Below are 16,905 nucleotides of genomic sequence, written 5' to 3'. Positions count from 1 at the left end.
TAAAATTCTGATCAAGCGACGTTATTCTAATATTATTTTTTATATTTTCTTATATTTGTTGTTACAAAAAATATAAATAAATATGGTCATACATCAAGAGCCAATATTGATAGTGACACAATTAATAATTTGAGAAAACACATGCAAAGACATTTGTGGCACATTTGTCATTTTAGTTTTCAAAATTAACTGTTCAATATGTAGAACGTACCCACATCACATAGCCACTTCGTTTACAATTTGGAACTGTAAAAGGCAACAACGACACGAATCGAAAAGGTGGGGAGTATATGATTTGATGGCTGAGCTACCAGAACAAAAATCTGAAATTGAACATACAAAGTACCAAAACATTGCTAAAGATAAAGTTGATGAGATCCGGTTTATATGCGGTTAACGGCCAAGATTGAATTTTAAAGTTAACTTTCTTTTATAAGCATTTAATAAGAGAGAAAATAAAAAAAGATTTTGAAAAATTTAATCTTGACTATTGATTAAATTACAGCATACATAGTGTTATTTTAATAATAACATGTAAGCTAAATCCAAGTTGATATATGTTTACAAATATTGGAAAATGTGCTTTTCTTCCTGCCTGACAGAAACGGCCAATCGTCTTAATTAACCTAGTTTTATCTTTCTGTTCCAAATTCTATACCGACATATATTTAGTTTTCTTCTGACCTACCAGTAACCAGAAACACCCAATTCATAAATGCTTGAAAGCAAATCCCAATGAATTGGCAATTAAGGTTTTATTATCTTTAATATTTTTAAGGACCACTAGTAGTTGGACTGGTTTTTTTATTTTTTATTTTTAAGCTTAGGAACGTGACAAAATATAGTATAAATACTATTTTGGGGCCTTTTATTCTTATACACTCTTTTTCGTCGCAGCTCATTTTAGCGGTATTTCTCTTCCTTGCAGCTGTTCAAATTATAAGAAAAATATAAGAAGTATTTGAAAATTTTTCATATGAATCAAATACCCAAAAATATTTTTCAAACCATTTTCAAAGCTTCAAACAAATTAACAACCGAAAATAGTCAATTTTTTTTTGCTGAAAAATGTTTTAGATGGAAACAAACTGGGGCTAATTGGATGTCAGTATGATTTAGACATCACTTATTGTGTGCAATTGGGGAATAATTAGTTAGGTTTAAATGGTTAGAGCAGGAGTCGCAAGCTACATTAATTTTGTGTGCAATTGCTCCCATATTAAATTACTTGTCCGAGTGGGAGTGCAACACAAATATTGAAGGCCAGAAAGACGGAAAGCATTATGGAGTTGAAGGAAGGATTGGAGCCAGTGAGTCCAACTGCACAATACTTCAACAGCTCTGCATTATCTGCATTTATTCTCACCGTTTTGGAAATTGAAGTTCCAATTATCACCGACATCCACGTGCACACCATATCTTTGCTCAAGGATTTATTCCTCCCTATCAATCCACGCTTCTCCTCCGTCATGGTGCCCTCTCTCTCTCTCTTTGTTTTCCTTTTTATGTTATACATTTTTCTCTGATTTAGAAGCGGCCGGGAACATGAACGACAGTCGGTGGTGGTGGTGGTCATGGTCGGCTCCATGCATATGGTTAGGCCAATTAAGGCAATGACATATGAAAAAGGGTGTTTGTATTAAAGAAATGGTAAAAGGTCTCAAGCAAAATGTAATGAGAAGAGTCCATTTGATATTCTAGGAAGGTTTAGAAAAAAAAAAAGAAAAAAAGAAAAAAAAAAATGACGTAGCATGCATGTATAAAATCCTAAAAAAATTTATCTCTTTTGCTTATTAATTTGTGTTTATAATTCTTTATTTGTTTGATATTTTATATATTATACGTACTATCAGACAAAATTGATTTCAGTTGGCCAACAACGCATGTAATTCTTTAGTCCATCCACAACACCAAGTTTGTTTAGCGTTATGGGGTTGTACTTATGGCCAACAACGCATCTCTTATATTCTTAGAAGAAGAAATAGGTAAGTTTCGAGTTGAAGTTTCAAGTACGTTTTTCTTTTCTATTTTAATTGGACCCCCAAACGAAGTCCAATTGACTCCAAACTTTGGACACGTGTTTATGAAGGTGTATAATGATAATAATAATATTTTTTTTTTCCATTAAATTAGCTCAAATAAATTTCAGATTTTATCACGTTAATTTCTAAAACTCGCATTAAGCTTACAACAAATTATGTTTTAAGCTTTAATGCCTTTAGTTTTGATGATTAAACTCCTCGGGAGTTACAAAACGAAAGAAGGCTCTCTCTCTTTCTCTCTCTCTTATATATATATATATATATATGGCATATCTATGTAAGACTAGCTAGGCCTCTAGGCCCAACATATTTCTTTAAATTTTTTTTTTTTTTTTTTTTTTAATTAAATTGAAGAAAAGATGTGTCATCTTGAAAGAGTGGCGGATGTTAACCGCTGGCGGAGAACCTCCTCATTGAAATCTCCAAATAAAATGGGTTTGGAAAAAAAAATTGTGGGGGTCCAGGTTGAGGAGAAGGGTGACGGCGCAATTATTCATGGTCCGTTGTGGTGGCACTCGATCAAGCAATTTCTTTTAACTTAGTATATAAAAGTGATATAAGTCCATTTTTTTAATAACATGTCAGATGCACATGAATTTTTAATAAAATTTATTTCAACATGGTCATTGTTATTAAAAAAAATGCGCATCTCACGTATTCATGGACACATATGCCACTTTTATAAATTAGGTTGAAGAAAATTCTTTTAACCCAATTTCAAAAAAAACTGTCCTTATTTAAATTAAAATTTTTATGCGATATAACAAAAAGAATGATAATTTGGAATCACTACAAAAAAAACAAGGTTTAGTAACGCTTGGAATAGAGGCGGTTTAATAAAACATCCCCTTATAGGGACGTTTTATTGTGTAAACGACACAAAATAAAATTAGCAACGCCTGCACAGAAAAACGTCTCCTTAATTCGGGACATTCCAATAAGACATGCCCCAATTTAGTTAATAAAGTGCGCTTGGCTAGCAAGCGCCCTTAATTCAGGACGCCTGCTATCTAGGCGCCCTTAATTAGGGGCGCCTAGCTGGTAGGCGCCCCTAATTAAGTGCGTCTGGCTGGCAAGCGCCCCTAATTCGAGACGCCTGCTATCCAGGCGCCCTTAATTAGGGCCGACTGCTAAATAGGCGCCCTTAATTAAGTGCGCCTGGCTGGGAAGCGCCCCTAATTAACGGCGCCTGGTTGGGAAGCGCCCTTAATTCGGGACGCCTACTATCCAGGCGCCCTTAATTCGGGACGCTTACTATTCAGGCGCCCTTAATTAAGTGTGCCTGGCTGGCAAGCACCCTTAATTCGGGACGCCTACTATCCAGGCGCCCTTAATTAGGGGCACCTGCCATCTAGGTGCACTTAATTAAGTGCATTTGGCTGGCAAGCGCCCTTAATTAAGTGCGCTTGGCTAGCAAGCGCCCCTAATTATGGGCACCTGGCTTGCAAGCGCTCTTAATTCGAAACGCCTGTTATCCAAGCGCCCTTAATTAGGGGCGCCTGCCAGCTAGGCACCCTTAATTAAGTACACCTGGCTGGCAAGCGCCCTTAATTAGGGGCGCTTGCCATCTAGGCGCCCTTAATTAGGGGCGCTTGCCATTTAGGAGCCGTTAATTAGGGGCGCCTGCCAGCTAGGTGCCCTTAATTAAGTGCACCTGGCTGGCAAGCACCCTTAATTAGGGGAGTTTGCCATCTAGGCACCCTTAATTAGAGGCGCCTGCCAACTAGGCGCCCTTTGTTAAGGGTGCCTAGCTGGCAGGCGCCCCTAATTAGGGATGCTTGCCAGCCGGCGCACTTAAATAAGGGCACCTGGATAGTAGGCGCACTGAAATTATTTTTGTTAGTGCGCGAGCTTAATTTTCCCTAGGAAAAATTAAGCTCACCTATGATTCCTTAGCTCTCACCTAATACTTTTCCCTTCAATATTTTCCCTCTCCCCGTACAGTATCTTTAATTCAAATAAATCTTATGAAATTTTTCATTAATTCTAACCCAACGCCCACCCACTCACCACCGAATCCCTACCTATGAACTAGTCGCACGTACGTGATGGCCGGTTGATCCCGTCCGACTAAACAACCTTAACCGACGGAATGTGGGTTTTAGTAGCGAAAGGATATAGTTTAATTTGATGGTCGGGGTTGTAATGTAAAGTTGGTAGTATATAGGGGTATATGGTAATCGAGTGGTCGTAGTTCATTGGGGGGAAATAATAATTAATACCCATAAAATTTACAAATTATTATTATTTTTTGAAAAAAAATATGGGTTGGTTGCCGGTTGGTAGCCACCCCCTTTGGGGGAAGCGGTGGCCAAGGAGCCATCCTGGTGGCTCGCTGCCACCCCCGACCCATTGGGGTGGCGCACAGCCACCCTTGGCCACCTTGGGGTGCCTTGCGTGTCACTCCGCAGGTGGGGTGGCCATCGAGCCACTCCCAGATTTTGCTGGGGGTGGCCGTGCACCACCCCCAACCCCCAACCAAATTAATCAACGATGGCCCAAAGGCCACCTCCACCTAAGGGGTGGGATGCGGGCCACCCCATGGTGGCTAGGGGTGGCCGCACGCCACTTCCGGCCATTTCTGGGGGTGGCTAACGATCCCTGCCCTCATTTTTTTTTAATATTAAAATTAATTTATATATTTAATATATTTATTTACTTTTAAATAAGAATGACATGTATCTATTGGTAATGATGTGATACACTAATGGAATCCGTTAACTACTTTGACAGAATTTAATTGATTACAGGAATTAAATTATTATTGTGGCCTATCCCGATAATTTCTGAATTAGTATTATTTTTGTTTTTATATCACATAGATGAATTTTTAATCTAGACAACCACATTAACTGATTTTGCATTTATATATTTTTTAGTTTAAGTCTCTTTTAAATGTATTTTAATTTTTGTATTTACTTTTTATTTTTATAAATAAATTTATAAGTGTTTTTTAATTTTAATATATTTATATTTTTTGTTTTTGCGAGCGGGAACTTAATTTTCCTTTTGATTCCTCAGCTCCCGCTCTAAGACTTAATTTCTCCCTCAATATATATTTTCCCTAACCTCTCCCCGCGCGGCCCGCCAGTCCCCCCTCTTTGCATCAGGATATATATATATATATATATCCTGATATATATTTTTGATCCCTAGCCTCTCCCCTCTCCCTCAATATATATCGATCCATATCTCTCTCTACAGCGCCAGTTGCCCCTCTCTCAATCTCAATTTTCCTATCTTTCTCTCTAGCGCCCAGTGACCCGCACGGTTGGCCAACCCACAGGCCATCTTCTCCAGTCGAAACCAGCCTGCCTCTCTCTACGTTCTTGTACTAGTGAGTCTCTCTCTGTCTCTGTTTTTCTTTGTATCTGCTGTCTCTTTAAGTTGTCGATTTAGGATTCTAATAGTCAAATTTTTGATGTATTATAATTTTTAGGAGAATTAGAGATTTTAAATTCAGCAAATTTTTCTCTGCTTTTAGGGTGTAGTTGGTTTGTTGAATGCAGCAATCACAATTTTGAAGAATCTCCGTGGTTGTCTTGTAGTGTTCTTTCAAATTTAATTCAGTTTTGATTTCACTGTACAGTTCGTTCGTAATACCTTCTTCTTTTTTTTTTTTTTTAATTTTTTTTTATTGTTTTTCCTTATCCTTTATTAGCATGTTTCCTTGTTTTTCCTCTTCATTGATAGTACCAGAATAGTCTGCTTTACTATCAAAAATTACTCGTCGAGATTGGTGTCATTTTTTGAATTTTAATTGTCTTATCCACCAGATAGATCTTATCTTTGCCATAAAATTTATCTTATCATCAGGAAATTATTAGTCAATCATCTGATTTTCGAAAAAAAATAAGTTTTAAAGTATTTTTCTCATGATAATTAAGGTGCCACTTTCAACTAATAAAAATCTTCTCACACATACTAGCTAGAAATTTGAGATCAAATAATATTTTCATTAGGAGAAAATACTTTGCACGGATGTGTTGAAAGGGTAGAAAAATATATAGCATCATCAATAGTGATCTACTCCATTGAAGTCCCCTTCTACTGCTAAATTTTGACTATTGTATCATTTTGAAATTTGTTTATGGGCACTAGGTAAAACAGTAAAGAAAATTTATTTTAGAGTCAAAACCAAATAAGGCAAATCTAAACTCTTAGCTAATCATCAATGTTGCAATCTAAGGAAAAGGTGTCTTAAATAATAATCAGTAAGAGTAAGACATGCCTCCCAAAAAGTTATCTGCTCCAAAAAATTAAATTCTAAGCATTTCACCATGTAACATAGCAGTTTCCTCAATACAGACATTGAGGACAAAGTTGTATGTGATTAACTTGTATATTTAATTTGTGTATGCATGTGTTTATTTTTTCAAAAACACTATAATATTGTAAGTCTTTATGAGTCGATTAGTTGGTGCGTAACACTATTCCATATTCTATATAAATATAGGAGAAGATGAGGGCTCTGAGTTCACAAGACATTGCAGTAAGCTCAAGCTTGACACATGGATGAATAAATTGGGCAACTGATGACGCTTATGCCAAGGTCATGGAGAATGCAGAATACACTGGCCGTTTACGAGCAATATATAATTTTTGTGAACTCTTTTAAGAGGTGGTACACTTTGTGTTTATGATATCGTTTTGGTTATTTTATTTCATATGTATGGTACAATTTTTGTTAACTCTTTAAGATGTGGTACTCTTTGTGTTTATGACATCATCATTTTGGATTTAGATGTCTTATGAGATATGAGATTGTATATATGGATTAAATATGTATTGTGAGATATATATATATAAAAGATTGTTTGAGATTGATGAATGGAGAAAATATTTATGGATTAATTCAATATTTATGGAGAAAATACGCAATACAATATTGTATTGCGTATCGTATATCAGGAGAATAAAAAAAAAATATATGGATTGCATGGGAAAAATATTTTCTTTATATATTAATTATTGGAGGCGCTATGCGGTGTGGAAGTGCTCCCATTAGAAATAGGGGCCCTTTACACGCAAGCGCCCCCTTGCCCACCTGAGCGCTCCATTTTTATAATGAGGGCGCTTCCTAGGCAAGTGCCCCCATTTAAAAAAGGGGCGCTTCCTAGGCAAGCGCCCCCATTTAAAAAAGGGGCACTTCCTAGGCAAGCGACCCCTTTTAAAAAAGGGGGCGCTTGCCTAGGAAGCGCCCTCATTCTAAAATTAGGGCGCTTGATTAGGAAGCGCCCCCTTTTTTAAATGGGGGCGTTTGCCTAGGAAGCGCCCCCATTTAAAAACGGGGGCGCTTCCTAATCAAGCGCCCCAATTTTAGAATGAGGGGAAGCGCCCCCATTTAAAAAAGGGGGCGCTTGCCTAGGAAGCGTCCCTATTTAAAAAAGGGGGCATTTTTCACAACTAAGCGCCCCCTTTTAAAAAAGGGGGCGCTTTGTTCCAAACATCCCCTTTTTGAGGCGCTCTTTAGTAAAAAAAACGTCTCAATCTTAAATTCTAGTCGCCATAAAAACCGACGTGTCCCAAGTGCCCCTAATCAAGCGTTGCGAAATCAATAGGGACATTTTTTTGGCCAAAAATGCCCCAAATAACCATGTCGCTAAACCTTGTTTTTTTTGTGGTGAATGATAAAGTCAAAACATTACTATAGACATGACACTTTTTTTTTTCTTAGGATATTATAAAAAGAGTAATACTGAAAACTCCATATTCTTATAGGAATTTTCAGTTTTTTGAGAAATGATATAACAATATTTTCTTTTTCTTTTTCTCTCCATGTGGTATGATCATCTTGTCTTCTTATGTGCTCCCCTTTTTTTAGGGAAAATAGCAAATGTTATCTTTAATTTTGTCTATATTACTGATTTTCAAATGTACAATTTGTAGGGTAGAGTAAAATGATAAATTTTTGGGAGCCCCTACAATGTGGTCATGCTGCAAAATGGGTCTTTGGCAGCATCTAACCACAAGGTGACACATCACAAAGCTTATTTTGACAAAATGAAATCAAAACACTAGATAATAGAAAACAAAGAACCAAACCACCTACCCCGGCGACAATGAAACCATCGGTGACAACGAACCCACCAGCTATGGCAGACCCAGCCGTGGGTCTGGTGTGACCCATGGTTGAGTCAAGCGTGGCCCACGGCTGGGTCGCGGCAGACCCAACCGTTGGGTCTGGCCGTGACCCAGCCGTGGGTCAACTCTCCTGCGACTTTTCTACCAAACCTAACCTCAAAAATCGATTCTAATGCTTTAATATAAATTTCTAATGTCTCAAAAATCAATTATAATGCAACAAAATTCGTTTCTAATGCCTCAAAATTCAATTTTGTATTCAAAACTAAAACCTAGAGGGGAATGTTAACCCTTTTTGGGATTTTATCACCCTAAAACCAGAGTCATGCTATCACTCACGGTGTTGGAGCCATGTGAAAAACCAAAGAAAAAACCAAAAAACCAGACCCAAACCAGAGCAAGACGCATCAGAAAAAACCAAAAAACCAGACCCAAACCAGAGCAAGACCCATCAGAAAAAACCAAAGAAAAAACCAAAAAATTAGACCCATCGGAGTAAGACCCACGCGGCCAGCATTTCAGCAAATCTACAGCCGGCGATACCTAGTCGTGGAGATCCAAGCCGGCTGTGGGTCAGCACCGTGGGTCTGCAAACCCACGATCTTCTTCTTTCTCTTCTCTTTCTTCTTTAGTTGAAAATCAGGTGCATTAGGGTGTAGGTTTTTTTTTTTTTTCTTTTGCATTTTTTCCCTTTATGTGAGGTGTCCTTTTATTAGATGCTGCAAAACCCTCCTTTCGCAGCATGACTGCATAGGAGGGTTTCTCTAAATTTTTTATTTACCCCATCACACTTGTGGAATAGGTTATGGACCAAAAAGGTGATAGACAATGGAAAAGAGTAGAAGTGAAACTTGAAGACCATATTAATGTCCCCATTTTCCCTGCCGGATTGTCACCAACATCATACGATGCATATCTTGACGATTACATGTCAAAAATAGCAATGGATCACTTTCCCCAAAGCAAACCACTATGGGAAGTTCACGTATTCAAGCTTAACATTGCCGTCACGCCCACACACAGAACTAGAAAGTGATAATAAAAGTGCTCTTGCAAAAGCGTTTCAAATCCTTCCCTTGATCTCTAACTCTCTATCGGATTTTGGATGGAGCATTTTGAAGAGCACTTTGGTTAAGGACGATCGGACACCAATAAGGTCTGGGGATAAAGGAGTAGTGTTTCGGCCAATCACAATATCAACCATGACATTCTCTATTGATCGTATCAAACACATAAAGGCCAAGCTTGGATTGGTAAGATCAACATATCTAAGCACAAACTAGCTAATGATCATTTGATTTTCATGAAATTCATATTCACTACTAGCACAAAGCAAGTTTATCTTCAATTATGAACCTTTTTTTTTAGGTATCAATTATGAACTTTTTAATAACTCCCAACTGTCATGTTTATTAGCCATTTGGGTTAAGTTTAAAGTATTTAACTCCCAACATAAAGTATTTAACTCTTTATGTTTTTAAATACTCTTTTGCCCTCTAGGGTTTCAAGACTTTATTTTTTTTTTCTCTTAGGATTTCATTTTTATCACAAAAGGTACCTGTGATTTTCACGAAGACAAAGATGGCACCTCCGTTAAAATTTCCTCCAAAACTTAGTAGAACGCAACTCAGCACCAATCAGAGGTCGCCACGTGTCATATAATTAATTTTAAAAAAAAAATTAAAAAATTATATTTAAAAAATAAATAAATAAATAAAAAAAAAAATTTGGGTAGCTCTTGGCCATTTGGGGGGTGGCTGGCCACCCTCTTTGGCCATAGGGGTGGCCAGGCCACCTGCATCTGGCCCGTTTGGGAGAACCGCCTTCTTGACATCAATCTCAGAGATGGAGTGATGGTAAATGCACTACAAGAAATTAGGTCTTTAAAGTCGCCCCTAAAGACCCTAAAGTGGACGCTGTTGTTTTCGACCCTAAAGGTGTCGACGCTAATAGTCCGACCCTAATGATCAAATGTCTGATTATCAGGGTCCACTTAAAAGTCGACCCTAATGATCACTTTTAGCGTCCACTTTATCGCCCCTAAAAGTCACAATGTTTGGACCCTAAAGATGATGTAAACGGAAGCGAAAGTCGACCCTAATAGTCAAGCATTAGCGTCCACTTTTAGTTAACCATTAGGGTCGACTTTATGGACCTAATGGCCCTTTTAAAAAAATAATAATAATAACTATTAGCGTCTAAATCAAAGTGGACGCTGATAGTTAAACCATTAGCGTCCACTTTTGTGGACACTAATGGTCCTAAAAAATTTAAAAAAAAAACTAACTATCAGCGTCCACTTAGAGTCGACCCTAATGATGACTTTTAGCGTCCACTTTATCGACCCTAAAAGATGCATGTGTTTGACTCTAAAGATGATGTACACAAAAGAATTAGTCGACCATTAGCGTCCACAAATGTGGACGCTAATGGTCCAAAAATATTAAAAAAAATTGACGACCATTAGGGTCAACATTTGTCGACCCTAATGGTCCTAAAAAAAAAAAAAAAAACTGCGATCGATCGCAGCATCAGTAGGTTTTCAAATTTTGGAGATCGATCGCACTCCAAGTGCGATCGATCGCAGCATCAGTAGGGTTTCGGAAATTTGCGATCGATCGCACTCCAAGTGCGATCGATCGTAGCATCAGTAGGTTTTCGAAATTTTGGGATCGATCGCACTCCAAGTGCGATCGATCGCAGCATCAGTAGGTTTTCGAAATTTTGGGATCGATCGCACTCCAAGTGCGATCAATCGCAGCATCAGTAGGTTTTCTAATGATTTCCAGTTCAAGTGAAGAACAATTCACACAAATAACATCAAAAGTCAACTAACTAGTCTTAGCAAAAAGAGTCACTAATAGAGTAAGATCTTGAAGGCTTAAAATATATCATATTTGTAACTCCGACAAATGACAACTAAAAGGCCAAACTGCAATCCATTCTTATCCATGCAACACATATCAATTGATGTTAAAAATTAGACTTTCAGTCAGCTCATTATTTATCAACCCACTTAACTTGTCTCAAGAGTCATGGAGAGATGAAGACCACATGAAATTAGTCAAAATACAACCACCAACCTCTTGTTGAATGTGGACACCGAAATCTCCAAATACAATGTTCCCAGACGCATCTTTAGCATTAGTTTTCTGAATAAAATTCTGCATCAAAAAACAATAACATACTGAATTTTACTCTTTATCTTGGGGAAAAATATAATGAAGAAGTTATAAGATATATGCAATGCAATGAAATGAACACAGGCAGTTTTTCACAGTATTTCATGAAGCCAAAAAAGAACTGCACAATTTAAATCACCTGATCAATTAATAGTTTTCAACCCAAAAGCGAAAATATGAATTCCTTACGTAACTCACCTGCCGTGCTCCCTCTGCGACACAAATAACAGCTGAACCCTTTGTCTCAATCAGGTATTTCAGATGACTCAAAACACCATGAAGCCCGTGCAAATTAAAAGATACCTTAGATGTGCATATCAGTAGAATCAGTAACAGCTCACAAAGATAACTATCCAATTAATTGCTAGTAATAAGTACCTCATGAATCAAACATATGTCAATTTGTCCACTAGCTAGGGATGCATGCATAGCTATATATCTACTGCTACGGCCCATCAATTTCACAATGCCAACACCATGATAAGCACTGTGCGCCTAATAACAAGATTGAGGCCAAAAAAAAAAGTTCACTATGAAGAAACCAACACTAAAAGAATTCAGCAGGAAAACTTATCCGGAGAAACATAACTCCATGCATGGGCAAATAAAATGCACGTAGAGTACCTCTATAAGAAACATTGCATTTATGTTTAAGTACACAACAACATTGTTTGATGAATCAATTAATATATGAAATAATCAAACTAATCTAAATGCCCACAAGAAACATAACTCAAAATGACTAACCTCATCAAAATCATAAAAAATATGTGAGACCTGCCCCATTAACCAAACCTGCCAAGGGAGAAAACTATTAAATATATGTTTTACAATTCATGGGCAGCAAAATTCCAAAACCCAAAATAAAGTACTTATCTGCATTCTCTTCCTTGCCAATTCATCCTCATAAGCAATTTGAGTAATCTACCACAATGAACCAATATATAATATCAAAGACAATGAAAATGAAACCCAAAATGATAGAGAAAGAGATACTAAAAATGTGTTTCTTCATGAAATATATTAAAGCGAGAACCTGCTTGGGTGGTTTAACTTTCTTGTACTCTTGTCATCCTGCATACACTTAAAAATAAAATTTAGAAAGATATTATTACTCCCTTGCATTGTTTACTCAAAGTTCTTTAACCTTGATAACCATGTCAAGGGAGATTTACTAACTCAAAAGTTGTTGAACCAAAAATTTTGCGAATATCTTAATATAATATAAACCAAATAAAAAGTACCAACAAATATACATTACCAAACAGATCACGATCAACAAATAGTCAAATACACATTAGCAAATAGAAAGTACCAACAACTATCCAAATTCATAGTATCAAAAAATATATCACAAATAGATGCTATCAAATAGTACATCCTAAATAAAGTTATTCCAAAGCTCCCTCAATTGTTGGCTTCACTTGATGCACCTCCAAGCAAGCTCCCTCCAGACCTAAGAGAATAAAATTTCATATAATGATCAATAAGCTTTTTAACGATTACTTAGTATGTGTGTTTTTGTAAAATTAATGCATAGGTAGAGTTTCACTAACCCTCCAATACGTGACATTAAGAACTCAACAGTGGCTTTTAATTTGTTCGTTTCCTCAACGTTGGCTTGCAAATTCTCCCTGTACTGATGAAGTTCAATTCTAGTCTGTTGAAGCTCGCTTTGAGTATCTTCTTGTCTTCTCCTACACTCATCGTGGTTGTCGAAGTGGGTGAACGCTTGAGATGAAGTTCCTAAAGGGGTAGGAATAAGACCGCATCCCATTCCTCTAACGTGCCCAGCTCGTCGGCCCCCTAGTACTTGTGTGACTATTTCTTGCATTCGGTCATCCACACTTGTTCCCTCCACATTGCCTTCCTCTAAGGCCTCACTGGTCGTTAATTCTTGCATTTGAAGCTGCACAAGTCATAGTTGGTCTTAGTTTAACATATACTTCATGCAAGTTTACTATTCATGTGCTTCACTAATCAACTTAATGATCGGAGCGTAAACAGTTACTTACATATAGACTTTTGCATTTGTCGTTCACAAACTGTTTATCCTTTTTTCTTGTATGGGTAACCTCATATAGTTCAACAGGATTAGGCTTCACTTTTGTTTCTTGTTCCTACATTTAATACATATAATCAAAGTTTACACTAAATAACGTTACTTTCATTAAATTATGGTACGAGATACTTACCTTTTTGTAAATGACGTTGACAAATGAACAAGTCCCAGCTGTGTGATTTGTTTCCAATTTGCTTCTGTTTAGGGTATTTCGTTCAGACTTTTTCTATGAAATTTGGAAAGAAAAAAAAAACACAATTATTCATAAAATGTCTTCAAGTGCATGCAAATTATATCAATTTGAATATTCTAATCAGTATAATAATATATATTTACCTTCCATTTACCGTTATCAAATGAGTCACATATTAGGTTCCACTGTTGAGGACCATACCCTGCTGGCACATTTTCCCTCCCAATAGCCTTAGCCTTGGCAATCCCCTCATCATCGTCTTTATCAATGCCGTCAAAATATTTCTTGTAATGATCCCTATACAAGTTCGAATGAAGCCTAGCATATGCACGACCCAATTTATGTTCAACAGCTTTGATGTGCTCGTATCGTTCCATATTCAGTGCGAAGTTTGACTGATACATAATAGATAAGAAAACAATGGTAAAAAATGTGTCACATTAATTTTCTATACGAAACATATTATTAAACATTACATTGATATTCATACCTGAACATGAAACAACAACTTGCTCTTTTCTTCAGCTGGGACCTTTTTCCATTCACCGTGATGGAGTTCGCACATGTTACGAATAATCTCCCCAATCTTGCTTGCAAACCATGATGCATTCTCGCCTACAGGTGCCCGGTGTCTATTTGGGATGTTTAGCACTAAGGGACCATGCTTAAGTATGTGGTCACTCAACTTTCTACACTTGGCCTTACCCCTTACACTTCTGACAGACGTGGTAGCTGTTACGCAAAACATGGTAACGTAGTAAGTTATATTTGGAAAAGTATATTGTCAAATGTCTATAACAAACCAAAATAATACAAAAATAACAGTTCATAAATACAAAATTCATGAACTTACAAGATGAAGTAGGGGCGGCTCCCTGTGAATCCAATCCTGCCACTGAGTGAATAGGATTATTAGACTCATGCGAAGGATGCCCATCCACTGACTCGAGGAGGAGGGGGGGCGAGGGCAACACTTGCATATCTGTATCACCAAACCCAGAATTGAGAGTCGGACTCTCATGCTCGTCAATAAGGCCCCGACCTTGACCTTGGCCTCGGCCTCGGCCTCGTGCTGCTGGAACACGTTTGCGTCCTGTTGTTGTCATTGTTATGATCAATCTGCTAACAAGTCAAAAACTACAAAATTATATTAGTCAATTTATAACCATATAGCATGTTCAATATTTTTGACAAACATACAATAATCATGCTAGTAAAAAAAAAAAAAAAAACACCACAATATATATATATATAGAGAGAGAGAGAGAGAGAGAGAGAGAGAGAGCATCAATTTCATTAAATATGCTAATACACTTTGTACTTACACCAAATTTGAGCTTATGTGTTCAACACATTTCATCATCAGATTCATATTCAGAATCTGTATCACTGTTACTTGAAGATGATTGTTCGTGTTCAGAGTCTATATCGTTGTCGCTACATAACTCCTCTTCCTCATCAAAGTTTGTATAATGGTCCTCGTCCGGCAAGTTATCGTTGGCAAACATGCTTGCATCAAGTTGAATATATAATTCGTCAATTGCTATTGTCGCATCATCTCTACGTAATTGAGTGGAGGCTTCAACATTCGCTTCATCAACAAAGACCATATTACCCACAACACATTCACCTTCCTGGTATACGTCACCACTGAGTCTTTGGTCATCTTCTGTATTATCTCCCTTTTGTACTGTTGGAATATCATAGATGTCTCTATTGATCCACTTCTGCACCACTTTCCAATTACCACCCAATTTGGGATCAACCAAGTAAAACACTTGCGAAGCTTGACATGCTAAGATGAACGGGTCGGATTCACACCATTTACGAGAAGTATTCACAATCGTGAAGCCTTGGTCCATTCGTACTCCTGTTGCACTCCTAGTGTCCCACCAATCGCACTCAAACAAGTACACGAGATTTTGGCCAGGGTAACGTAACTCTAGAATATTTTTTAACTCACCATAATACTTCGTTATTGAGGTTTCGTCCTCACTTGAAACAGAAACACCACTGTTCTGGGTAGTACGAGTTTCTGCACATTCTTTTGTGTGATACCTAACCCCATTCACGATGCAACCTCTATACGATCTAACATGACGATCAGGCCCACATGCAAGATCATATAAGTGTTTTGAGTCATTGTCTGCAGTACGCCCACTATTGTATAAACGTTTATGGAACCAACGTTCAAAGTTAGCCTCATGCTTTTTATCAATGTCACGGCCGCCTTCTCTTTTGATCATATTATAATGTTCACTGCATGAAAAATAAACGTATTGGTAAATGATCATCAACCCTACAATTATAACATGTCGTAACAAGTAAAACACAAAGGCCATTACTAAACTTACTCCAAATATGAGGCTGTTTCGTTACAATTGGTAAGCACATACCATCGTGCCCTAGCAAAATCATTAGCATCCAGTGTTACTAATTTAGCTGCTCCTAACGGCCGAACTCGTTGGGAGAACACATCCAAGCGCTGGCTCATTTCTACAACATCAACGTCAACATTTCTCCGTTCACGGTTCCATCTTGTCTCAATCCCCCGAAGGTACCTGGAACAGAAGGTCAAGCTCTCCTCAGCTAAGTAACACTCGACAATAGACCCCTCTGGACGCGCTTTGTTATGCGTCCACTTCTTATATCTTCCAAGTTCTCTTTCGAACGGATACATCCAACGGTTTTGTACGGGACCAGCAAGCTCGGCCTCCCGAGGTAAATGAAGTGCTAGATGGATCATAACATCAAAAAAAGCTGGCGGAAATATTTTTTCCATTTTGCATAAAATTATTACAATGTCGACTTTCATTTGTTTTAGGATATCAACTTTCAACGTCCTTGCACATAACTGCGTAAAAAATGTACTGAACTCGGTCAATGTTGTTTGTATTTCCGACGTAGAGAAATTTCGAATTGCAACAGGAAGCAAGCGCTGTAAGAAGACATGACAATCGTGGCTTTTCATACCCGAAATTTTACCAGGAAGCTTGTTCACACATCGACCAATGTTAGATGCATACCCGTCAGGAAATTTAACACCTTTCAACCACTCACATAAACTCTTCTTCTCATCTCTTGTCAAGGTGTACTTCGCAAGTGGCATCCTATAAGTTTCACCATTTGGCTGCACATGCAATTCTTTACGTATACCCATCAACTGTAAATCTCTTCGTGCCTTGACTGTGTCCTTGGTCTTCCCATCGATATTCATCAACGTACCTAAGATACTTTCACATATGTTCTTCTCAATATGCATTACATCTAAATTATGACGTAGTTTCAAGCTTGACCAGTAAGGCAACTCAAAGAAAATACTTCTCTTCTTCCAATTCAACA

The 16,905-nt window shown here is 37.6% G+C and overlaps 1 protein-coding gene and 1 long non-coding RNA gene across 2 annotated transcripts; both read right to left on the bottom strand.

Annotated features, from left to right (window-relative positions):
- Nucleotides 1–11,064: 11,064 nt before the first annotated feature.
- On the bottom strand, nucleotides 11,065–11,740 carry LOC148585329 (uncharacterized). The gene is made up of 3 exons (XR_015912062.1): nucleotides 11,687–11,740; nucleotides 11,507–11,611; nucleotides 11,065–11,290 (listed from the first exon to the last, which is right to left on the bottom strand). It is a non-coding gene; the product is annotated as an uncharacterized LOC148585329 (long non-coding RNA).
- Nucleotides 11,741–12,582: 842 nt separating this feature from the next.
- LOC148585328 (uncharacterized) lies at nucleotides 12,583–13,558 on the bottom strand. Its single transcript, XM_088516212.1, has 4 exons — nucleotides 13,504–13,558; nucleotides 13,324–13,428; nucleotides 12,865–13,217; nucleotides 12,583–12,764 (listed from the first exon to the last, which is right to left on the bottom strand). The coding sequence occupies exons 3-4, from the start codon at nucleotides 13,209–13,211 to the stop codon at nucleotides 12,716–12,718; spliced, it is 396 nt and encodes a 131-aa protein (XP_088372338.1). The 5' UTR covers nucleotides 13,212–13,217; nucleotides 13,324–13,428; nucleotides 13,504–13,558; the 3' UTR covers nucleotides 12,583–12,715.
- Nucleotides 13,559–16,905: the final 3,347 nt, after the last annotated feature.

This window comes from Corylus avellana, chromosome 5 (genome assembly GCF_965113065.1).
Source record: "Corylus avellana chromosome 5, dhCorAvel1.hap1.2, whole genome shotgun sequence".
NCBI classification, from domain to species: Eukaryota; Viridiplantae; Streptophyta; class Magnoliopsida; order Fagales; family Betulaceae; genus Corylus; species Corylus avellana.
The sequence above is the reverse complement of the archived record's forward strand: the minus strand, read 5'-3'. Positions and strand labels throughout refer to the sequence as shown.